This window comes from Solanum pennellii, chromosome 7 (genome assembly GCF_001406875.1).
Source record: "Solanum pennellii chromosome 7, SPENNV200".
In the NCBI taxonomy this organism is placed as follows: Eukaryota; Viridiplantae; Streptophyta; class Magnoliopsida; order Solanales; family Solanaceae; genus Solanum; species Solanum pennellii.
The window spans coordinates 79058984-79085279 of NC_028643.1; the positions used below are offsets into that span (position 1 = coordinate 79058984).

General features: G+C 35.0%; 4 protein-coding genes and 1 long non-coding RNA gene across 5 annotated transcripts; 2 read left to right on the forward strand and 3 right to left on the reverse strand.

Annotated features, from left to right (window-relative positions):
• Positions 1-801: 801 nt before the first annotated feature.
• Positions 802-4296, reverse strand: LOC107024378. The gene is made up of 4 exons (XM_015225355.2): positions 4030-4296; positions 2568-2732; positions 2222-2279; positions 802-1194 (listed from the first exon to the last, which is right to left on the reverse strand). Exons 1-4 carry the CDS (start codon positions 4247-4249, stop codon positions 1188-1190), a joined length of 450 nt encoding a protein of 149 aa, XP_015080841.1. The 5' UTR covers positions 4250-4296; the 3' UTR covers positions 802-1187.
• Positions 4297-6089: 1793 nt separating this feature from the next.
• On the forward strand, positions 6090-8147 carry LOC107024129. Its single transcript, XR_001457306.2, has 2 exons — positions 6090-6268; positions 7736-8147. It is a non-coding gene; the product is annotated as an uncharacterized LOC107024129 (long non-coding RNA).
• Positions 8148-8965: 818 nt separating this feature from the next.
• LOC107026297 (pentatricopeptide repeat-containing protein At1g79080, chloroplastic) lies at positions 8966-11417 on the reverse strand. The gene has a single exon (XM_015227204.2). The coding sequence runs from the start codon at positions 11056-11058 to the stop codon at positions 9325-9327; it is 1734 nt and encodes a 577-aa protein (XP_015082690.1). The 5' UTR covers positions 11059-11417; the 3' UTR covers positions 8966-9324.
• Positions 11418-14578: 3161 nt separating this feature from the next.
• On the forward strand, positions 14579-15276 carry LOC107025657. The gene has a single exon (XM_015226420.2). The coding sequence runs from the start codon at positions 14707-14709 to the stop codon at positions 15109-15111; it is 405 nt and encodes a 134-aa protein (XP_015081906.1). The 5' UTR covers positions 14579-14706; the 3' UTR covers positions 15112-15276.
• Positions 15277-15311: 35 nt separating this feature from the next.
• On the reverse strand, positions 15312-26180 carry LOC107026497 (WD repeat-containing protein 75). Its single transcript, XM_015227477.2, has 16 exons — positions 25964-26180; positions 25690-25875; positions 24766-24945; positions 23604-24012; positions 23268-23386; positions 23120-23197; positions 22455-22595; positions 21870-21914; positions 20828-20994; positions 20603-20681; positions 19549-19631; positions 19129-19258; positions 18605-18737; positions 17408-17574; positions 16814-17006; positions 15312-15925 (listed from the first exon to the last, which is right to left on the reverse strand). Exons 1-16 carry the CDS (start codon positions 26081-26083, stop codon positions 15720-15722), a joined length of 2436 nt encoding a protein of 811 aa, XP_015082963.1. The 5' UTR covers positions 26084-26180; the 3' UTR covers positions 15312-15719.
• Between the last annotated feature and the right edge of the window lie 116 nt (positions 26181-26296).

Sequence of the window (26296 nt, forward strand, 5' to 3'; positions counted from 1 at the left end):
GGCATTGGTGGCATTGATCCAATTTTTGGAAATGATGGAATATTTGGCATGCCTGGTATAGTTGGAAAACTTGGGTTATTGGTTTGCAATAGATTACGACCAGCTTCAGATTTCCCACCAAGTGCTAAGGAGATGATAGCAACTATGAACATGCAAGTGTATGTGTTTCTAGCCATAGTTTTTCTTCTTTATGTATTGTGTTGAAGTGTTTGAGATTTTGTTTGATGGTGATGAGAAAGTAACTAGGAATTAAGGTATTTATAGTGGGAGTTTGGTTAAGATTTAATTTGTTGGTTTTGGACTTTTGGTTGGTTAGTTTGGAAACTCTTGGAGGTTAGGGGCAGATTGTTGTTGATGTTAGTTTACCATCACCTAGATATTGTATAAAATTGAAGCAATTGTCAAGTTTTAGTTTCTTGGTGGACACCTATGTGTTCAATTTTCTTGGTTTTAAGTTGAAATTAAATGGTTGTTAAACTACCTCATAACTTTAGTACTGATTTTTCATATAATTATTTTTGTGAATTCAACCAAGAAGTTCAATGTGCCTTACATTGTTGAGTATTGGGCTTTAACAAACTGAAAACAGACCATCTAGATGTGTTATACTCGTCCTGCAGCAAATTCTTGCTTTAAGTAGATGGTGATATTTGATTTTAAGCATAATAGAAAGGATTATTCTCTCGTTAATGACCATTGTCAAACAACGAGAGAGATGAGCTATGTTTTCACGGTGTTTCAGAACCAATCACTGGTTTTGTCAATTACAAAATGATGAATACATATCATACACTGAACTTGTAGTTGTAAAACAAAGGACACATCTGATATAATGCAAAACAATTTAAATTATGTTCCTGAACAGAATATAAGAATTAAGTTTAACAAAGATACACCCTTCAAATTGCCCTAAAGGCCTACACCAGCTGAGCTGCTAAAAGTCACCATAGGTTTTCCATTTTATAATGTTTTGCTTTCCTGGACAACTCAGACGTAGTATGGCACAAAGCTGAAACCATGCAATTTTGACAGGTAAAAGAACATCTTTTCAGAACGCAGTGTGTTATAACCTCATACATCAGACTACCTTTTACACCACAAGGCTGAATCAGTTCCAAATGCTTGCAATCAGAAGGAGATTTCTACGGGCACTGCGAAGGAAATTTGAATCTTCTCCTGGATTTTGATCATGAACTGCCCCAAAACAACCACATAGTAACTGATTTAGACGCTAGTCAATGACATAAAACTCATACACTTCCTTTTAGACATTATGAAGGCAACACTCAAAAAGATTTAGCTCATCTAAAGGTTATCACATGTTATCAAATAATTTTCTGTGGTGGAACAAAATATCTCTCATCTCCCCCTCGAATAGATTTGTTTTTTTTGCATGCTTCAGTAATATTACACACTTCAATAATGCTCCAAATTACAAATGATTTTCTCAGCAACCAATTGCAGCACCAAGATATTGAAACACAAGACAAAATGATCACATTGAATTAATTCATTTGACACACACTGGGAAAGGTTAGATAGTAAGAACTAAGAAGATATTATTGATTCCAAATATGTCTGGAAAAAGTTTATGTTAGCAGGCTCTACCTGTAATCTCTTCCAGGTTTGGGTATCACTTACCATGCATGATATGCCTCCTATTTTGGACCCTCGTTGTCTTGTTTTACATGTTAAACTTCCCAACTTGGCCAAAACTACTGAGACATTTACTTAGAATTACTGCTCTGAAGATAAGAATGGAGTGTTCTTTCTTTTTTCTTTATCGAGTGAGATAGGCATCTCAGAATGGGAGGTCAAGATTTACCAGTAACTTTCTCCACCAAACAGTGGAAGTAACCTGTTCCTCCTGCTTCCATAACTGTACAAATAAGCGGAGACTGTGTGGATCACTGGCTTATTGACGCTCAGCCATGTCTGTCTATCATACTAGTTTCTGATGTCCTCTTGGGGAGGAAAACTGTTGTTAAAAAGTAAGAGGTTCATAGAAAAATCAACTAATGCACTAGAAGTTCGTGTTCTAGATCCTAACAAACGTGCAAGGGATAAGTAGATATGACCCAATGAACCTCGATTACCTTTTTGCATCAAAAGACTAGGAAATATATCACAAATCAAACTCCTACAGCTCGTAAATGTTCTCACTCATGTAAATCCCAGGTGAGGAAATTATATGTTCATCGAACACCAGAAACAGCATTACCTCTTCAATGAAGACTTATGATTCTCATGGTCTCGCCCACCATCCCCTGAGGACTTCTCTGCAAAAAAGATACAACAAAAGCATTAGTGGATATAAGCTTCCTTCAAAACGCTATTAACCCCGTGGAAAAATTAAATTTCCAAGATATATTATGGAATTACTGTTCCTTTGAACTTTTATGTCCTACAGCTTGGACATAATACCAAATTCGTGTACAGAACTATTTGAAAGATTACACAAGTAAAGCATTCATAGCGGAGTACAAAGTATTAAGAACTTGCACACATCCTAATTGAATTTCCATGAAAAACTTGACATAAGATGTATCAAGAAAAAATAAGTGTACCATGTATCAAACCAGCAGATAATGTGTGGTCGATATTATCAAGACGCCTCTGTATAGACTTCAAAAGTGAGTTCAACGATGTAATTCTTTTCCTAACACCAGAAATTCTGGCAGCATGCTGCATGATAAAAGGCAATGGGGCATCTTCCAGCAGCTTGTCAAGCTCTGCAGGAAGAAGCAGGACCAAGAAAGAACAAGAAAATTAATCACATAAAAGCAGAATCTTTGATCAAACACCAGACTTAGCAACCTGGATCTTTATTCCTAATATCCTTTTTAATACTTTTAGATATTATGTAGAACGGTGATTTCTCTTGCATCTGTAGAGCATGTAATAGTTAGTTAGCCCATGGCAATTAGATTAGTCTGATGCAATCGACATGTAGTAACAAAACTTAAGGAATACAGTTTTACATCCATTTTTCAATGCAATTGTCGCCACTAATAATCAGGAATAAAGGTGCACGGATGACATCTCGCTTTACATAGAGAACACAAAAGTCTCACTGCACATACCAAAGGGAGAGGAAGGAGCCAAAAAGTTATTTCAAGATATCTATTTTTTAAAAAGTGGCAAGTTAATATTATTTCAAGATATCTTAAACTCTCTTTTTTTTCACACGCTGAAATATAGCCCACTAAGTTAATTTGACTTTTCAAAATGTATGGAATAAAGATTGACCTTTGTACAACCAACAATGTTATTAGCCTTCTGTTAATATCTACGAGAGCAGTGTGTATTTCTTTTTTTTTTCTCCTTTTAAACTTTATGGTTCAATGAGAACTTAGAATATATCATATAGCAACAGCAAAAAAGATAAAGGAAGTGATTGTATTCATTCTCATGGAAACAATGGTGAGCTGCAAATGAAACCAGAAGGTGCAAACAAAATTACATATACAGCTATTGCCTCCCAGCACACACGCACGCCCCAACCCTGGTGATTTCTCTAACATGAGAATGGTGTGATGGCATCTTATGCTCATCTCGACCAATCCATTGAACAACTTGATACTTTGCAACCACATCTGTTTGGGTAAGCCTGCACATCATATTGCAGCTGGATTGTTACTCCTATGACTCAAACATTCAGCTATTCAGTTGGAACAACCATCTTAGTAAAGATTATTTGGAATCTTTCTAAGATGTACCGTCATAGAGCAATTATTTTTGCAAATCTTCCTACTTTTTATTTTTATAATCCATCCCCTGGAGCTCCCACCCGTTTTGCTCCACTGGTAACTGAACCCACAACTCTAGGATTAAAGGTGGAGGGTGCTTATCATCTGAACAACCCCCTCTTGTCAAAGCTTCCCACTTTAAACTATTCAATAACAATTGGTAGCAAAAATGAAATGTAAAACAGTAAATGGATCCCTAAATCCAACTAAAGAGAGCATCAGAAATAAATGTCGAAATTAAGTCCATTGAATACAATTAGAAGAAGGTGATGAGTTCTACCTCCAGTGAGACGATCGAGAGTGGAAGAGAGCTGATCTTGACTACGAGAGGTGGCGGCAGCACTATCGTCAAATTCCCGGATTAGAGAAGATATTATAGTGGAAAGGCCCTTTGCTAAGGCAGAATTTGAAGCGTCGTTGTTGATGTCAAAGCCGTTGACGCCGGCTGAGTCATGCTCCGGTGTGTCGCACGGTGGTTTTTCTGGGGCTTCGTTCGACATTGTATTTCCGTCAGCAGGAATGTCAAAAAGAAAAATAATTAAAAATTGGCCTTAATTATAGTTATTCCTCCTATTTGAAATTTCTCCAATTTGATCTAAATATGTCTTTATTTACTCCTTAATAATGAAAAATAGAGAAATTTGCTTCGTGAGGTGAATTTTTGGATATAGTCACTCAAAGATAGTTTAATTATGTATCATAATTATAATTTGCTAAAAATAATTTGTAACTACATGTTATGAAGGAGAGAGGTGAGCGAGTAAGATTGGAGCATGCAAAAAATGAAAAGAAGTGAATTGTATATGTATATCTGCCAAAATAATTGTATATATGTAATTGATTTGATATACATATGCATTTTTATATCTGGCGAGCGAGATAAGAGAGTGAGGAGAAAGGCGAGCGAAATTGGGAGAGGGAAGAGAGAGGCAAGCGAGTCTAGGAGAGGGAGGTCAGAGGCGAGCGAGGGAGGGGAGAGAGTGGAGAGAGACAAACTATAGATATATATATCTGTTAGATAATTGTATATATGTAACTGATATACATATGTACTAGTATATCTGACAAGCGAGATTGGGAGAGGGAGGAGAGAGGCAAGTGAGATTGCGTGAGGGAGTACAAAGGAAAGCAAGAGAGGCTAATTGTATTTGTATATTTGTCATACAATTGTCTATTTATATGTGTAATTTGTATTTCTATATGTATTACATAGGAGATAGAAGAGACGTGACATGTAATTATAGCTAAAATTATATTATGAGCCGTATTAATTTAAATTATAGTTATATTAGCTAATTAACTAAAATAAAATTGTTTATTCGCGTAAATTTTTTTTTACTTCCAAATATGCTTTTATCGTCATAAAATATTGGATGATTGCCAATAACTTTGTAGTGGTGTGATTTGTTTTTTTTAGCAAGAATTACAGTTTATTTTTGCTTTATCATGATACAACTTTTGAATTTTTATGGCAAAAACAGGACAAAATGTATCATTAATAAGATAACTAGAATGGAAATCAAAGTTGTTCTTGGATACTCATGGTCTAAGATAATCAAATCTTCAATAACAATAATATAAGCATGGGACTTTTTAATTATATCAATAAATTAAATGATTGCAGAAATAGAATCAAGAACAAGAAACTTGTAAAATTTCTTTACGTTTGACAAAAAAAAAAGATTCTCTAATATAATTTGAATGAAGATTGAATTTTAAACGTACTCTAGGCGTTCCAAGGACGAACCTCGATGATTGCTAGCTAGAGTTGTCAACTTATGGTTGTAGCCGAGGCCAATAGTCATGACCAGAAGCTGCCATAACATATCACTATAGCAATTGGAGGATCTCAACAAAAAGATCAAAATAGCGAACGCTCTATCCATCGAGAAATCGAGTTGTCATATTTGTTAGAACTAATTATAAAATTCAGATATAACTTATTATTATCCACGTAAAATTTATTGTGATGTGATCATATGCCAAATTTATTGCATCGTTGTTTATAAACCAATCAATAATCAATATTGCTTTTTATAAATATTTAAGAGAATAAAATTAACAAAATTTCATAATACATAAATATGTTTTAATAATTTTTTGATATAAATTTAAACAAAAGGAAAACAGTACGAAAACTAATTTTTTTAAGAAAAAAATGACTTTTAGTTTTTAGCACATGAATATGAATGATTCGCATTTACCAACTAATTAAGATATTGGGGTAATTTTCTAACTATTTTTGGTTGATTCATTAAATTATTATGTTATTTTGTTTGCTTATTCTTTTTCGTAATTTTAACACTCAAAAATCAAAATCATTTAATTTGAGAAATAATTTTTTAAAAAAAAGGAAAAGAGAAAAAACGAAGGTGAAATTACTAGAATCACCTGCTAGGAGCTAGGGTTTGTTACCACCCTATAAATATAAGACGAGGCCGCATTTGCACCGTGGAGGCGGCGGAAGACGAGATAAAGAGAGAGTCGGCGGTGAATTTTGAGCAAGCATGAGGGCAAAGGTCTGTTTTCTGATCCTAAATGCATTTCGTGTTATCTTTTTCGGTTTTGTTAGCTCGAAATTGAAAGTTCTGTGTTGCTGCTCAGTTATGTTTTTGCTTAAACTTCATATTTGCAATTGTTATTGTGTTTGCTATGATGGATTAAAGGACCTATTGACTATTGTTTTTGTTGAATTTGTTCTTACACATCGTATTTTCAGTTGCATTATCTGATTACTTGAGGATAACTAGTGTGTCATGCTTGGAGATTTATAATACATGATTCATGGTGATCGTAATTGTTGGAGATGATTTGTAGACTTTGAGAAACTATAAATCATATAAGGTAGAATGGAAGCTCACAAGAGGATATATTGTTTAAGATCCTCGTATAGGAATGCTTGAAGTGGGAGGTTTACATACTTTGACATGTACCACACTTGCTCAAATACTCCTTTACAATTTTAATCTACAACAATAGTAATTATAGGAATTAGGGATACAAGTTAGCTATCAAACATCACCTAAGCTATTTAGGCAATTTGTCGAACACAGTACGAGTCCAAGGTCAATTACAATGGTATATTCCCACAATCATCCTTTCTCCTAGCTCACACAAATCTCCTACGAGGTCAAACAACAACCAAAACAGCCCCTATATACACAATCCCCTATTCATCTCTTACTTAAAACAAGGCTTGAACTTACAGTTTTCAATCATGGTTGCGTGACTCCTAGCCATAGAATACATGAAAAATACATACATGATACATATGGCTAATTGTTGATTGAAACTTAGAAATTCCTTACTCAAGTCCTTCGGAAGATCCTTGATTCTCCTATAACTTGGGGACAGATTTAGGTTAGAATCACGTAATCAATGAAGGAGTAGCCCTAATTGATCTTAGATTTCCTTTACCATGAAGAGGAGAGTGAGAAAAGGAGCTATGGTGCTTTGGTTCAAATTGTGTTTGGGGTATGAAATTTTTTTTGCCCCAGCGGACCCATTTTCTAAACTTACATAGTCTTCTTGATCTTAACCAAAAAGGTTGGGTAAGGTGTTATCTTTTGCATTTGAATTTTATATTAATATGCACAGTTGCTTTACAAGGTGTACTTGTTTTTACCTTATCAAACACCTATCATAAATATTCAAGTATTTGTTTGAAGTTGGACCGTACTGGGTCTTTCGAGATCTAATGTTGGGGTAGAAAGCTTCTGAAATCTTGTGTCTCCCCTGTCCTCCATGGAATATATCTTTTCCATATGAATGTTCTGAAAAGTGTGGCCTTAAAGATTTAGAGGAAAGATAAGACTACGTGATATGTTTTTTAGCTTCTTTAGACGACAACAAAGTGTTTGTGTCAAAACTCAGTTGGCACTGCAGTATGCCATCAACCTGTTTTGCGAACAGGGAGTTCGCTGAGGTTTTGTTTTCTTGTGCCATTGTAGTGGTAATAGCAACTAATGTTTTTATTTTAAATGCAGTGGAAGAAGAAGCGTATGAGGAGACTGAAAAGGAAGCGCAGAAAGATGAGACAGAGATCTAAGTAGAGCAGCAGCAGGGGTCCAGATGCCTACTGTGGTTTCTTGGTTGAAACTGCTGCTTTTTACAATCGCTGTCCATCTCTGTGGCAGCTCCAAAGAATGGAGGTTGTCCGTTGTTTGAAGCTGTGCATTAGTTAATTTACTATGTTCTATGAAGGAGCTTAGTTTTAGTTTTAAGCATTGGTAGTAAGAATGTTGGTTTGTGTTTTCGTGGTAACTCACTAGTTTTGTCAACTAAGGATATATGTGAGTGATATTGAATGTTCTCTTTCAAGCTGACGTTATTAAGAGGATTTCTCTTTGTTTGGGGTTACATTTCATTTGAATAAATTTTGGCTTTGAACGTTATTACTTCATGTGATGTTCTGATGATGAACAAATGTGTAGTGAAAACCTGGTTGGTTTTGATCTAGTATGATCATGCTTGTGCTTGCTTGGTTCAAGAATATCAAGGCAAATTGAATCTGAGTTGTCTCGAAGAACATCTATAATGTTGATTGCAAGTATTTATACCATATCAACGTACAATAACATGTTCACCTAAAATTTGTCAAATATAAACAAATAAATGGAATGAACTATCTGAACTGGGGAAATAGACACATTAGGCTTGGTGACTTTGTCAATGATCACGTATAACATAAAAGATGGAAATTTTCATTTTTCAGTAAAAATACTCACTAGATCAAGTAGTGCAGAATTTACCAAATATGTTCAAAATTTACACACGTGGAAAAAGAATGTCATTACACCTGGGGCGACGCCAATTTTTTCATGCTTAATATTTACTTAGACTAACCATGGGTGTCAGTTGAGCTGAGGGTCTATGGAAACAACGTATCTACTTTCAAAAGGTATGGGTAAGGCTACGTACACCCCACTCTCTCCATATCTCACTTGTGAGATTACACAAATTATGCTGTAACGGTAAGTGTCATTCGCGCATGCTCCAGGCTTTGCCTCTTTCCTCAAGAGAAACTATACTAAAGAGACTGAAGAAGGCACTACGCCCCAAGGCTCTTGCCAATATGGATTATGGAGGTTCACTTGAAGTTAAAAAACTGAATTGGCACTGAACCGTGATACTGAACCTAAGAAAAATTAATATTAACACTGTAATGAAAAGAATTTTTGGTTTTTCTACATGTAAGACTCAGTTAATATACAATATTTCAAGGGGAAAGACGCTGTAAAATTTCAATTAGAATGAAAATACAGTCAGTTCTATCATGCAATAGGCCACTAGAAAGAAAGCTTTAGATATACAACTTTTTTTGTAACAGCAATTGAGTAGCAAGAGTAAGCTAGTGAGAATTGACAAGTTTCACCACTCACCTATTTGAAGCCTACTATGAATCAACTACCATATCTGAAAACCAATATCCCGAAGGTTTATTAGTTGTGTAAAGTTACCATCTGACATACAGCATGAGAATAACTTTGTTTATTTGGTGTATTTAGCATTTGCTAATGAAGAACCTTTGTTAGTTTCTCATCCTGTGACCACACGCCATTGGTTTTGTGAAAGATCAGCATACTGCCATATCTTCAAGCTCATATTGCATAGCAAGTCTTTCAACAGTATTTCTACTTATTACTTCTTTCCGGTGCAGTTCCCTTAGGACTACTGATGCAAGCTCCTTGTGATCTTCATGGATGATGCCTTCGACTAGAATGGTATATGTTATCTCATTAGGCATATAACCTTTGCTGATCATGTCCTCAAATACCTTTAATGACAAGTCTGTTCTTTTGGATTTGCATAGTCCAAGCACAAGCGCATTGAAATTGTCAACATCAGGCCTATGTCCATTTTCTTCCATCATGTAGAATACATCGACAGCAGCCACCAACATCTTTTCCAAGCATAATCCTCTGATCAATGAAGAATAGGTGTAAGAGTCTGGAGTAAATCCGTGGGCTGTCATGTCATATAGAAGCTGAAATGCTGCAAATGTGTTTCCTTTCCTACATAAACCAGAAATCACAGCTCTATAGAAATCATGACTGGAGGAGCTTTGTTTAATCCTCAAAGCTTGGAGAATTGAGAAGGCCTCGTGAACCAATCCTTCGTCACACAGCACAGCGATGGAATTATATGTCCCCTCATTAGGACTACAATGTCGTTCTAACATTTGGTCGAGACACTTAATTACTGCATCCACTTTCCTATCTTTGCAGAGACGTGCAATTATCGGATTGTAGCTAGCAGCAATTGGCTTGAACTGTTCTCCAAAGTACATTTCATCCAGAATCTTGATAGCATGATCCGTTTGCCCATGAAGAGCAAGTGAACTGATCAATATATTGTACGTTACAATCGATGGAGAACGATCTTCTCCAACCATCTCTGCCAGAAACTCATTCGCTTCCTCCCAACGTCCTTCAAAACACAAGCTCCTCAACAAGATATTATAGCTGACAACGTTAGGATTAAACCCTTTTGATGGCAAGTTTCTAAAGAATTGTTTAGCTTCGTCTATTCTTCCTTCTTTGCACAGCCCAGTTAAGAGAACATTGTAACTAACCAAATTAGGCTTTCCACCCTTGACAATAATATTGTCTAAAAGTAACATTGCTTCATTAACCCCTTTTTCTTTATAACTAGCCTCAAGCAATATAGAGTAAGTATATGCATTTGGTACCAACCCTTTCTGAATCAACTTTTCGACAAATTGCAGGCTCTTGTTCAAGTTCCCCCTCATACAAAGTCCTCTTATAAGAGAATTGTAAGTCACAGTATTTGTTGGATATCCATATTCCTCCATTTTATCAACTAATTGCATAGCATGACCGACATTTCCTCTCTTACACAAGTTATTCACCAAGAAAGTATAAGAAGCAGCATCAGGTATAGTACCAGAACTCACCATCATTTCCATAACTCTAGCAGCTTTCCTAAGTTTATTACAATTACACAGATCATACAAAAGCTGAGTTGCATGAGTTTTATCAGGCTTTTGGCCCTTCCCCACCATGTATTCCAAATACAAAAATGCATCATAAAGCCTAAGTTCTTTGTTTCTTGGGTCATTTTTACCTGACCTCCAATTCGGCAGAGTGAAAATACTGCCCTTTGAAGCTACTGGTAGCTGTTCTTTTAGAGCTGCACTTAAATGGGAAGAAGCTAAATTTCTTGAAATGCTCCTACTTTGGAAGAAAGGAAGGAACTTTGGTATGTGGGTAGAAAATCCACGAGGATTTCTTGCATTTTCTGGTGATGGATTTGTTATTATGGATACTGAATTTAATGGGACTGCCATGAAATCAAGAAGCTCAAATGTATATAATGGAACCAGAAATGAATCATAAAAACCAAAAATATGATCTGAGTGTCAACTCTCTACAATCAACCATAAAGAAAGACAAGGAAACAGCAGAAAAGAACATACAATATAGGGTATCTATGCCATTCTTGATCATTTATGAAAATAGAGAGCTTCTTCTTCTCCTTGCCCTCTAATTGTACAGTATTCTGTTCCAGAGGAAACAGATTTTTTCTTTTTGTAAAGTTTTTAAAATGGACTACATCAGTTGAGCTCCATCTTCTAGTGTGGTGTGGGTCAAGTCTGTCCACTCCCTCTCAGTGTTATCCAAAAGATGGGTGAGGGAATGTGAATAAAAAAAGGGCATGGACGAGCTATAATAGTAGAAATATTCATTATTTTAAATTCCTATTATAAATTCACTAAATATTCACATCTTAAACCTTAAACTTCATTTCTCAATTAATTAATAGGAAGAAAAGGATAAGAGGAAATGATATTGGGTATGGCTTGAAAATTGGAATGATGCACTTATCATGCAAAAATAAGTAGGTACATTACAAAAACGCTCAATAGTAGCGGAGTCAAAATTTTTTATAACGGGTTCAAAATTCGTAGAAATAGATGTACGGATTTGTCGAAGGAGTTCGACATCTACTATACATACATAAAATAGTATTTTAACCATGTATAAATAGTATAATTTTTTAATCTAAGAGCCCCCTTGTATAAATATTATGACTGAGTGTATTATAATAAATCTCTTTACCTTTATAAGATAGTATTATCATTTTAAAACATCATTTCTAAATTACATTAAATATATTATTATAATACTAAAATACACAATGTCAATTAGCTTAAAGAATTGGACAATTTTTAAGACACTTATATTAGATTCGCACTCACTATGATTTTTTAAAGAGAACATCATATATTACTAAAAGCATGAACAAAAAAGTTGAAAGTTGAATTACGGTTTTACCCCTTCTATAAATTAAATTGTTATAAAATATTTCAATATTTGATTGTATAAATTTAATTAAATGTTAATGACTTTTCAACTTTCTAAGATTAATTCCTAATTAAATATCTAATTTATTGATATTTATCATCTATAATCTATATGTATATAATAATTATTTTTTTTAAAAAAAAATCTTTACCTAATTTTCTTTACTTTTCCTCTTCTTATAACTTTTTCCTTAACCCCTCTCATGAATAATATAATTGATGTGGATAAAGTATTATCCTTTATGATAAATAACGAAATTTAATAATTTAAAGGGTGCAAATCTACAAAATGGAAACACACATTGATAATGTCCTCTTAATTATTATTAAAGAATGACTCTAGCTTCACAAATTTAAATTCATTGATGCTTAATTACATGATAAGAACTTTAGTTGTTCTTTCTACATGATTTGCTAACTTTAATTTTTTTCATATTCTTCATTTATTTATTATTATTTTCTAATTACTTATTCAACTTTTATACTCTTAGTATTCATAACTCTCATCTTTTCATATTCATAACCTCCAAATATTTAAACTAAAATTTTAAGATATCTTTTGATATTCCTTCAATTCTATTTATATAAATTCAACTTTTTTATCTCATGAAATCCCTACCAAGATTATTAGGCTATTATTTTTTTTCTATAGTAAAAGTAGATGATGAAGACTCTTGAATTTTGATAGGATATGAAAGGAGTCAATAAGAACTCAAAGAGTTATGTACTCATTTTGTACTTATTTTTTCATCTATATATACATCAATCTTATAAGAATAATGTCTATATTGTATTTTTTCTTAAATATTCTGTTTCTTTTTGTCTTTTTTTCTCTCTGTTAGACTTCTTAATTAGTTTTCTATGAATGTTTTATTGCCGTAAGTCTTTATTCTTATTTGTAATTGTTACATTTTATTATTCATTACAATTTACATATATATTTCCATAAAATTTTAGTCATTCTAACATATCTATAAAAATTCACATGAAACATACGTGCGAAGCACGTGCTCAGAAACTAGTATTATTATAAGAGGGAACAAAAAAAGTTAAAAGTTGAATTACAATTTTATCTTTACTATAAGTTAAAATGTTATATAGCATTTAATTATTTAGTTTAAATGTTAAATTGTATCATTTTAATAAAAATGTAGATGACTTTTGCATTTCCTTAAATTAATTCTTAATTAAAATATAAGGAAATAATTAAATGTTTGGAATGTGAAAAGATATATTTTAATTGTACATGTATATCCTAGAATAATTACTGGCATATGAAAATAGTGACCCCATTTATTCGATTAATGCCACTGATTCTATTTATTTGATTTAGTATTACTAAGATATTTAAAGTGTGTTGTTATATATGAATGAATTAGTAATAAATTATTGAGATGACTTGTAATTGCCTCAATTTATTACTAATTACAATGACTTGTTTTTTTCATCTTTTTAATTATTCATTCAAACTAGACTAGATTTCAAGTTCAAAGCAATAATTATTAGTGGTAATGTTAATTCTCTTATTAAGTCTAACTATGATTTGTATTTTTCATCTTTCCATCTATCCATATATTAAAGACTATTTTAGAACTGAAAAACATTAGAATTTAAACAGACATTATAACCATTGAAAAATGAAAGATATTGTCATTCAACTAATAATAAAAAAACTATTCCATCTATGATAGGCAAAAAAGACATGAAAAAATAGAATACATGAGGTGGGGAGAAGAACTTGAAGACTTCTTTTTAGACATGCCTAAGTCCCCATATCTCTTTCGATATATATTCTCCATCACGAAGATTATTGTTGTTTCTAATTTCTTTTGCATTTTTAATAAACTCATTGTGGTGTTGTAATCTTTTAGCTATTATTATGAGCTTTTGAAATAGATGTATATATGAAGTTCAGTGTTTAAATTAAATATCTGTCAGTTTTATATTTTAAATGTAATTGCTTTTAATCTTGTATAATTTTGATATTACTGTCTTTTAATTTTAGAACCTTAAATAATATAAATATTTCACTCTATCTTTTCTCATTAATAAGTGTGCATGTATTTTTAATATCCATTTATGGCTATAAAAAGGTTATCATTGATAATTAGATCATAAAAAAAGAGTTATACAAAGTTAAAGGAGACTATATTATATTAATCAATTTCACATACTTTTTGCTTGATGCCAAATGCGCAATCCCTTTTTTATTTATTTTTGTTGATACATGAAATATAATTGATAAAATTAATATTGTTAATTTAAACATTTTCTATTTAATAGCACAATTTTATATTATATAACAATAGTAAAATATAAACGTGCAACGCACGTTATCAGAAAGAAACTAGTATATAAATATATATGTTTGGCCGGACGGAGTATAAATTATGAATATGTTATATAGGCTACGTATTGCTTCGCAAGAAGTTAGTAGTATTACACATACCCTATTAGGCAGCAAGATAGACTGTCCACGTTTTCACAAGTAGAAACACTTGTCTCCCTCTCTTGTAGAAACAGCCATTGCTTATAAAACTCAGCATGGAACTGATTAAACCAAGTCCATTCTATGATACCTAAAACGATAGAGAATAGTTAAACATATAAGGGTTATCTTTTGCTAAAGTTATGGCAAAGAGCAAAGATGATATAACTTATGGGACAGCTCAAGCAAGACTATCTGAAGATGATGCTCTTAGACTACGGTACAAAGCAGGAACTCCTCTTGAAGGAGGAAAAATTGCTGACTCTCAACCAGTTGATCTATCCTCAAGTGCTCGTAATATTGAGAATCAACAAGGCAAGATTGCTGATTCTCAACCTGTTGAACTCTCCTCAAGTGCACAAAAAATTGCAGCAGCGAAACAAAAACGATCCCAACAAGAAGAAAAGCCTACAGATTCTTCTGATCTGGAGGGAAAGAATACTCATGTTTATGATGATGAGAATATGGATAACAATTTGCCTCCAGCAGCTGCAACACTCATGTTTGATAGCAACAAGGCTGATAATTGGACAACAAATCCTCCTTGAGTTGCAACTAGACCTCATCATCAGCTTTTTGTGAAGCATCTTTGGTTCCTTTTGTACTGTTGATAATAGTAATAAACAGTTTCAACCTAATTAAATATTGTCTAGCTAATTTTGTAACACATCAAAGAAAATTCATTCTATAACAGGAGCAACAAATTAATGGCAGCATGTTTAATTAGCAACTCTATTGCGCTTATAAATGTTACAATTAAACACAACACATGACCAAATATTGTCAAAAAAGAATTCGAACATCTATTCAGTATTGAGTATGCCTACTTAGTCCTGCAGGCTCAATAAGTTACAAGCTACAACAAATTCAATATCCAGACGAGACATCTAATCGTGCTACCAAAATTTTAAACCCACTCGATCTGGGCATCTTTTTCTTGAACTCGAAAGCTTTAACTGAACGGGCTGGCTCGTTCTTAGACCAGATTATAAGTCGACCCCACTGTTCACACTTTCGAGCTAGTATTACTATGTGCATGTGCATGTGCATGTCAGGCAGCTCTCTCTCGGCTACAATGGGATCAAGCCTAACAACAATGTTGTCGTTTCATCGCAAGTCTGCCTTGCAACAAAGCTCAACCGGACACTACTGCCAATCACTCAACTGCACTACTCCTCTTCTGTAGTAATGATTCCAGGAATGTGGAACACAATTTAGCAAGAGGAGGAAGATTGTGAGATGGTCCACTGAATAGCGTCTCCCAATATCTTTCTGATGGTACTGATGTGATCGATGCAGCTTGTTTTCTCTCTAAGCTAAAGTCTGGTAAGTCCCCGTACAGAGATGCATATCCGAACTTCCCTGCAAATAGATAGCATATAGTTTCATCAGTCATGACAGTTATCTTTTTTTTTAAAAAGAAATACTGTTTTCTGAAGATTATTATAAAGTATAGATAGCATATAGTTTCATCAGTCATGACAGTTATCTTTTTTTAAAAAAGAAATACTGTTTTCTGAAGATTATTATAAAGTATCAGGATATTCCACCTGCAGAGAATTGCCTTACAGCTCAGTCGGGTAGGTGTTCAATTCCCTAATGCAGCCCTTCCCCTTAACCCTCTTATCCAAACCCCCCACCTCCTTGTTTAAGCTATAAATAATGCATCATCTTATTTTACCAGCGAGTATATGTTCTAGAGATAGAGCTTGTTTCCTCTTAAATATCATCAATCCACAGATTTTGGTACAGATTTTCAAGAATATGTGCTTGATCTGACAATCATGCCATGAAGAACCAAGGACCTTGTGGGCAGAGGAGAACAAATACATCAAATCCAATTCCTTTCTCTCGTAAGGTTATCACAGGACATGTCATATTTTATTTGTTAAGATGGTGATTGAATATGAGTTTAAATGATGAAATGAGGATTAATATATAGCTGATCCAACTTAGTAATGAGTTGTAGTTGTGGACTTCTTATCACAACGCATCGTTCAGCAACCATACATCTTTGTGCCTCTGGGCCCGTCATTTTAAGGCTTGTAGCACCCATTATAAAGTTTTTAAAAACAAGGTTTATTTCAAGTACTTTGGTATATTGATCCAATCCAAAGTATTTTGAAGCAACCTATCACATAAAATAAACCAAAAAAGGCCCATGTACATCCCCAAATTAATAGGCACCAGACACTGAAATACATAAAAGCTTAGTGTCGGATGAACTTAGGCAGAGAAGACGGGACACACCTGTTTCCTCAAGATCAGCAAGATTTCCTCGGCTTATCTTATGTATATGGGTGTGGCCGTCGAGTGGATCAAAAAGCATATATTCATGATCAACGCTGAGGTAAGCTAATAGCAACTGCACTGATCTGCCATCAGTAACACCATCCTCTGACTTAGGACTTCCGCGAATGAAAGCAAGTGAAGCACCTTTTGCCTGTAAAGAAAAAGGATGAGATGCAAAAAAAGGTAAAGATGTCCAGTTCCCGTCCCATCTATAAATAGAGTTTCCACCTTAGAAGATGTGATACCTCTCCCAATATATGAATAAATTAGAAAGGCACAAGAAACTGTCAGAAGGGTTAAGGTGACAGGAAATTAGAAGGGCGTCAGAAAACATCTGTACTCAGGGTGCAGGAAAAACAAGTGAATGAAGACAGACAAAACCTAGGTCAAGGTGAATGTAATTATTTTCACAAACAGACTCCATGAGATCAAGATCTTACCACCTCTAAACGAGTGCAAGGTGATTCGATTCCCCATTGTAACTGACATCAAGCTCCCAACTAAAACATTCGAAAGAAACAAGAACTCAAAATTTGAGACAGGAGCCAATACCTTTCTTACAAACCAGATCCCTACGGGAACATGATCTGTAGCCCTGAATAACAAGATCACTCCATCGCCATCCAGAGTTGTGGCTTCATTAGACATCACAGGACCAACTGGCTTTGGGAGAAGGGCCAGGACGGCAAACAAGGAGTCATCCATCGCACAAGTTACAGCTGCAGTGATTAATAAGATACTAGTTAGGATGAAACATTAACAAAGATTTTCCAGTTATGTATGACACATCTGCCTACAAGTTCACCATGAATCTGCTAGACTTATTCAGACCTTTTAGTTAGATTATACATATACATGCAAATTAAAGGAAAACTTATTTTAGAATCCGAGTCTCCTCAAGTCATTTCCTGCTTTCCTATTCCAAAGCAGCAATTCTTTTTTAGATTATACATATACGTGCAAATTAAGGAAAACTTATTTTAGAATCTGAGTCTCCTCAACACATTTCCTGCTTTCCTATTCCAAAGCAGCAATTCTTTTTTTAATAGGAAACCCAATGCAGCAAAATTGGACTGTTAGCACTAGCAAGATAGCTTAAGATTTCCCCAAAAGACCTGTCCTGAGTTTGGCTTGAAAAGAGAATTAGCTTACTAGTTGTACTCCAAGCCATGCAACTCTGATAACAAGGGCAGCAAGATTCATGGTATAAGAAGACTATCACAATGCATAATCTACCATTGGCCAGACTACATAAATCAATATATCCACCAGCCCTTTGCTTCAGTTAACTTTTTAGCAAGATTGCATACTTCCATTTGCATATGACACCTAACAATTCAAATTCAAGAGCCAAGCTCGTAATTTCGGAAGCAAAAATTATGAGAACTTCAAAAATGGAGAAATATGGTTGGCAATTCACTTCCGATGCCAGTGTTTTGAAGAAAATCACAAAAAACAAAAGCATCCATGGGGCTTTAAGCAAAAGTGAAGCACAAACTTCATGACATTAAAAACACCGAACATAGAGAATTTAGCACTATAATGATCAAATTGCACTTAAATAACAAAATTCAGTATCTGACATACAATTGCGTTGATATTAATCCATTTTTTCTAAGTAACTAGAAGAAGAACGTTAGAAATAAATGATAAGATTAGAGAATTATCATAAGCTGCCAAAAGCAAGTGGTTTACATTTGTTTAAAGTTTATTGGGACGAAGTATGATAAACAAGAGATATATACAAACCTTCTATCTTAAGTTTGTAAGACCATGATACAGACAGCTTTGACATACTCCACACTGATACTTGAGCCTTAGAACCTTGCGATGTGGTTACCACATACTCTGACTTCCCAATAAATGCTAAGGAAGAGATTGGCTGCACATAGAAAACAGTTCAAATGAGAAAAATATTGTATAGATACGGAAAGAATGATGAAGGTGTATAAATTGCCACAAGGAAAGCATCAAAACTGTAAATTAAGATTTTCAAGATTTGTTTTCGGTTGTTTCATGCGCTCATATTTCCGTTTTTTGTTTAACAAAAAGGATAACCCTTAGAGCTAACTTCTTTGCCATCCAATGAAGTTACCAGAAAGCAACTCAGAAGTGAGTCATAAAGAACACTTCAAGTAAAAAGGTTTCAAATACTAGGTACAAAACTTTCTTTCCCCAAGGCAAGCAATTTAAATTTGAACTAGGAAGGGTGAAATTGTTATTTTTTGATAGGTCAATAGTGTAAAATTAATACTGGCATGCCAAGAACTTACCTCAAGACTCTCCCCAACTGTAGCTATAAGAATATTCCTCTCCGGATCCCACAATGTAATAACTTTTTCTGCAGCTACAGCCAGAACAGAACCATCTCCAGAAAAGGCAGCAGCTGTCATTGGCTTTTTCCTATTAAAGGAGAAAGCATATCAAACAAGGAAACAGAGGTCCTATCAATTTACTATGTTGTAGTCATCAACAATGGCAGAGTTCGAATGAGCAGACATATATCATAGAACACCAAATGCAAATGACATCTAATTGCTAGTGTTTTTGTGCAAATAAACAAAGTGAACAACAAAGGAAGTGGCATTTTCATCTAGAATTTCTTCTCTCAAACAGTTAGGATTTTTTTACATGGTTGGGCAATTTTTCTATCTGACCATGTAGTCGTCCTTTAAAATTTAAGCCTAACATACTTATAGGAACCAACAGAATGGCATGTCCATCCAGCATTTTGCATCTGATCTTTTTGTTGCATCTCCTGACTGCCGATCCAAACCTACCAAAAAACACAGTGACGTTAGTGAACACAACAACATCATACCCAGTGTAATCACACGAGGTGTGTCTGGGGAGGGTAGGATGTAAGCACACCCTACTGCCTTTAGGCGTAGAGAAGTTTTTTCGAAAAAAATGTTTTCAAGGAGTGCAAAAATAATATGACGAAATAATAGCAAGATATAAAGCAAATGATGCAACGGGTAGTAATGCACATAGAAGAATAACAGATTACGCAACTACTAAATAGCCCCTAACTCTCCCACACGAAGTGCGACAACACTAGTCTACTTACTAGCCTTCTACCCTAATAATCAACCTCCAAAACTTCCTATCTAGGGTCCTGCCACTCAGTAACCGAAAGTTGTGGATTGTTGTGTCTAAATTTTAATCACCTCCCAATTCGTTTTGGGCCTGACATAATTCATGTTACAACCATCCTCTCACACCTCCCTAGTGACACATCCGCAAACTTCCTCTTCACATGTTCGAACCATCTCAGTCTCGCTTCCCTAATCTTGTTCGCCACGGAAACCACCCCTATGTTGCCCTGTTTTTTTTTTATTTTTATGAAGTAATAAATTTCATTAGCAAGGGGCAAAAGCTCGCCAGTATACAAGAAGTGCACCAAAAGTAGCAATCCTTGCCCTGTATAACTTCGTTCCTAATCATACCTCTCCTAGTATGCCAAAACATTCATCTTGAACTTCCCCATCTCTGCTACCTTCGTCTTCTTAAGGTGGGTGTTCTTGACTGGTCAGCATTCTATCCCATACAACAATGTTGGTCTAACCACCCTCTGTCCCATACTAATGTTGGTCTAACCACCACTCTGTAAAACCTACCGTTGAGCCTGGTTGACACATTCTTGTCGCACAGTACCCCAAAAGCGAGCCTCCATTTCACCCACCCTACTCTTAATACAATTCGTGAACACATAACTTCACAATTAATCTAAATTTATCCACTTACCTTGAAATCAGCACCCTGTGAGGTGGTAACAGCCATGTGACGCAAAGGATGGAAAGCAATGGACGAAATACCAGAGTCTCTGCAAACCAACCCATGCTTGAAAGTCAATTTATGAAAGTAAGCTAGAGTATTATTTACAAGAGGGAATAACTGTCCAATTTATTAGAGCACAAGCTAAAAGATATATGAGACTAAAGGAGCTCCGAGAATTAGATAAGAAAGAACCTGTGGGGCTCATAGACCACTGTGGATAAGCTGAAGTCTTTGTTTGAAGAGCTGCATGACCAGAACTTCAAACTTACAAGACCTCCTATTCCTTCTTCAGCAAACCTGGTTTCTACCGTAATCATGATGGAACCCTCTGGAGAAAGGGCGACCAAATCCACTACCACCTGCAACAGACCCAAAAAGAGCTCTTCAACCCTCAACATTTAACAGCTTGTTCATATTATTACAATAATATCAACAAAAGTACTGTTAGCCGTAGAAGGGTTTCTAACCATCTGGGCAATTTTTCCCAGTAGTCTATGGTATAATTTATAGCATGAAGACTATGGAACTCAAGATGGGAGTATATTAGGTTTATTGATGTGAAGCATAGGATGAAGTTCAAAAATGAAAATTGATGTCAATATCAGCTAAAGTTTTTTCATTCTTCTCCGTCCATTGGAAAATTTATTGGGGAGAACCATTTGATACAACCAATATACAAAGAAAAGATCCACATTCTGGTGTAAGCTATTGAACTTCTAGACTTCCTCCATCTCAAAGTTCATAGAAGGTACTTTCTGCCCCAAATTTGAGCTCAAAAAATCTGGGAAACTGAGGTGAGGAATGATCTCTTAGTGGAAGGGAAAGATGCCACTATTGCTTAAAGAGAGCATTTTTCAAACATCTCATAGGACCATACATGTGCCGCATTATTGTTTGCACACTCATGAGTTCCATCTAAATTCATTGAAGTCATATTATGTTCCATCTCCTAATTCTATTAATGGCATGAAACTTGGTGAAGAAGCAAATAGTACAAGGTAGAAGAAGAGCTGATCAATTTCTCAGGTTAGTTAATTCTAGGATATAGGATATGTGTACAAAATTACAGAGTGGACTAGTCAAATACACAGGCAAACTTCCATTGAAGCGCACACACACACACATCCATAAAAACAATTATATATGCTGATTAAAGTACTGGAATATATATATATATATATAGCCGTGCAGGACTTAGCAAATAGAATAAGATCAACAGGAAAAAATTCTATACCGTGACTTCATCAGCAGGTTGGTGGCTTCTTTCACAAACTTGAACCTACAAATGGACAGATTGGGGCCAAATCAACTACCAACTCTAGTAAAAAGAATACATACTTTCAACACTAATACAAGAGAAAAACTGTTTGCAAGCGTACAAAAGTACAATGTTCAAAAGGTTGCACTTCTCTAATCCCCCTCCTCCACTAATCATTGGATATATCTAGAGCTTGACTGTAAAATAAGAATGCATTGACACTAATCATAAAGGTGGGAACATCAGATATCCAAGGAAACCTACAGAACCCCTCATTGTGAACCAAAGCAAAAGGTAAATACCCCAATGGCGCAGGCAGACGATCTAACCAACATACAAAATAATAGAAACAACATGAAGATGTGCAACTGAAAAAGGGGTAAAACAAAATTAAGTTGTAAGTTTTTTTTTTTTTTGAAACCGGTAACTTAAAATTCAGTTGTACGTTTTATTTCCTTTTTTCAATTTATCATTATTTTTGTGAGGATGGGGTTATCTGGGAAAATTTAGAGCTACAGAAAAGAAAATATCAACTGATGCTACTTATTCCTATCCACTTACCTCAGAAACCTCACGGTCATCAAACAAGCTATAGAACTGGATACAGTAATTTTCTGAACATATGGCAACTAGCCCCGTGGCAGAGTCAAAAACAATTCCTTCAGATGAGCCATCAGACATATCCAAGACCGTGCTGCGAAGCTGAAAATTAAAGCTGTAAGGTCTCCCAAAGCAAAAAAATTCAATGTATCATGTCAAAAAATCAGGTAAGATGGAAGTAAGTGTTTTGAATGGATTGACCATACACTCCAGACAAAGACATTATAGCACATGGGTGTAGAGGATCATCCAACCCACTGCAAGCATTGAGCTGGAGGAATCTTTATTATTGATCATAGTATAAATGTCCACATAAACAAGATAGAACGAAACCAAAAGGGAAATGCAAGCTGATAGTAACATGTACGGCCGCAATAAGAAGACATTCGTTCTAGCGCTTCGAAGCAATATTCCAGATGCTTCCTCATCAAAAAAGAAAAAAAAAACATTCCAGATGCTCATATACATATATCAAACAAATTCATTAATGAACTTGGAATTTTTTTCCTTTATCAGTATTATGAACACAAAACAACATCCTAGCAAAATGATGACATGCATGAAGTCTTCTCTTAATATTTTATAATGATGTTTTGCTTCCAGAAAGAAGAAGAACAACAACAAACCTTGATTCCTTGAATGGACCTCGATACCTCCATCGAAGGCATTTTAAGAAGGTGAATTCGGTTATCTGCACAAGATATCTGGACAAATTTACTTAGTAAGAACAAATCCACTGACAACTACTTTTACTTTATGGACAAACGTGCTTACAGAGGACAGAGAAGGATCCGATGAGATGGTAAAATACAAAAGGGAGGATCCTATTCGCGGGAGGAATTTCTGCTTCCCAGTATCTAACTGCCAAACCACGAGAACTCCTTCCTTCCCGCCTGGACCAAGTTAAATAGTGGCTAATTCAAGTAAACGTTGAATAACAATACATTTTTTACTCTAAATTCCAAATAAATAAAAGAGTGATGCTCCTAAAAAATTTGTACTAGCTATGACTTTGTATAAAATAAGTTGTACACAAGAATATCCACATGAGTGCAAGGTTCCAAACTCATCTTTATACAAACAACCATGCTGATCATACTAATTTTGTACCTGAGTAAAGATAGGCACCGTCGGAAGAAAAAAAGAGAACTTTCACTTCTGCAGAGTGCCAATGTCTTGTGGTACAAATATCAGCATCATCTTTTTCCCTAACTCCAGGATTCTCCTCCATGTCCTCCATTAGTTCTCCAGTTCTCTGTTTATTTCCAGATGATAAATTATGCTCCCCAACACCCCTCCATATTAAGATCCTTCCTGTTACATCTCCAGCTGAAACTATTCTATCTGTTGGATGAAAAGCTAGAGTGCTCAGGGTTTTCGTATGATGTAATTTGATGTTCTGAAGCACTGAATGATCAGAATCTTTAGTTGGTATTTCCCAAATGCGAAGCTTGCGCTTGTCACAGACGCCCATGTATCTTCCAGAGCAGCTTAATGTTATAGATAGTGCGTTTTTACTCTGGAGAGAAAGTTATAAGCCTTGGTTATTTTTTATCGCATACAAAAATGCTATTGTGTGCATTTACTTTGTAAAATAAGGTAGGTAAATATTTGACAGTGGCAAATGCAATGATGTGAAAGATCATCAACACCTTTCTGACAGTGACTAACGGTGTGAACGATCTAGAAGCAAAAGATAGCTCAGACAACTTTTAATCAAGCTAGAGAGAGTTCAACCTGAAACCATATCTTTTACCCCGGAAAACACTTGCAAAATTGATAACATTAGTTGGTGTGATATATTTCATATGTAGGATAGATAAAATTTTATTCACAGATGGGTCTGATAGAGAAATGGAAAAGGGGTATCTTCGTACTGATTTAACAAAAAAGTTTTTAAATAAAGCCTATGCCTTTTGCAATAAATTTTCTATTTGGCACAATCAAAATTTGAAAGTTCTAAAGTAATGAAACACTGGTCACAATTTAAACAATTCAACAATAATCTACTGTTTTAGACCTAACCAGTTTTTTACATGGAGCCATCTTTTGATATGCTTTCTTTGAGCCAAGGGTCTATCAGAAACAACCTCTCTACCTTTACAAGGTAAGGGTAAGGTTGTGTACACATCACCCTCCCCAAACGCCACTTGTAATATTACACTAGGTAAGAAGTTGTTGTACAGGGAGCTATCTTACTGCAAAAATAACAATCAACAGACACTTTTTCTTCCCTGTAAAAAGAGAAGGCATGGCTGACAATTTTGCATACCTCAGCCAGAGTCACTCCACTAACCAAAGTACATTCAGTTAAGTTACACTTCCTTATCTGCCACCATAAAGCACAACTCCCTCCCAGCTGTTCTTTCAACACTATGACAGACACATATGCAAAAAGATCAGAAGGCTTTTCGCTACTCTCTCTGAGTTGTGATGATAAACCTGGAATTACCTGATAAAGAGGAAAGAGGCATGATAAGATAGTTATGCTGCAAAGTGCAATGTCAAACACAAAGTTTGAGAAAGAGATGTTGCTACACGTGAGTAGTACTTAGTGAACAACATAAAACAACAGCAGAGGCGAAGCTGGAAAATGGCTCCGTCTTGACGGGTTGTTATTTTGTTAGTGCATAGTGCAATTTGTGAGTTCTTCCAGGAATCTAGTCCCACATTCCTGGTATCTAGACAACTATCATTTCCTCAAGTAGTAAAGGAACTCAAGCTAACTACTACTAATTCTGTACCATCCAAATACTTGTGTGCATGCCCAAATATAGTTCAGAAATTCCCATGCCTTGGCATGGCATTTATTTAGCAAATAAGAGCATCACTAACACCTGAATCACCTGAAGCTAGATCCTATTCTTCTTTAACAGTCCGTTTTCTCCTTGTAATTTCAGTTACTATATTATTATTTTTCAGTAAAATCAATATTTTCTTGAGAAGTCCAAAACATAAAATTCTCAACTTTAGAATTGATATAATAATGATTCCAAATTAAGATACTAAACGGAGGCAAAAAAGGATGCCTTTTTTACCCATCCGTCTAGGCCTTGGTAGGAGGTACCCAAGGAACAGTGGAGCTGCTTGAGGTAGCTATATACAATGTATAACTACATCTGGAATTTATGTCACAGAAGGTGCAAAGCACTTCCTAATCCACGTTGAGGCACTCTTAAAGTAAAAAGCTGTTTACCATTGAGTGAATGGGCAACTTAACATCAATACTTCTCATCAGCTCCGGCACGGAAAAGTCCCAATATTTAATAGTACCATCCTCAGATGAAGTCCAGCAGTAGCACAATAGTTTGCCTGCCGGAGTAGTAGATGGTACTACCACCACCGATGTTACCAATCCCCTATGACCTTCCAATTCAGCAATCTGTAAAAATTACAAAATTAACAACTTACAATAACTTATACAGTGAATTTATTTTAGCTCTTGAGTTTATCGCAAACGTAAACTGAACCTGTAAGCCAGTGGAGGTGCTAAAAATAGAAACGGTGTTTCCTGTGCATACGAGAAGCTTCTTTGCATCATTTGAAAACGCCGGCTGTGAAGAAATCAAACTTCTTCCGCCAGTAATCATCTTGATAGCTCCTCTGCGTAAAGAAGAACAGTGGCTCTGTTTTATGAGTGTTAGGTTTGCTTCTTCTTTCAATATTCAATAAACCCTAAACCTCTTAAAAAAAAAAGAGGGGAAATATTGTTAAAAATCTTTTTGTATAAATTACGTTCAGAGACTTCTAGTTTCATTACTTATGCTTGCGACCCCTGTAAGTTCTGAAAAGTAAAAAGGCTG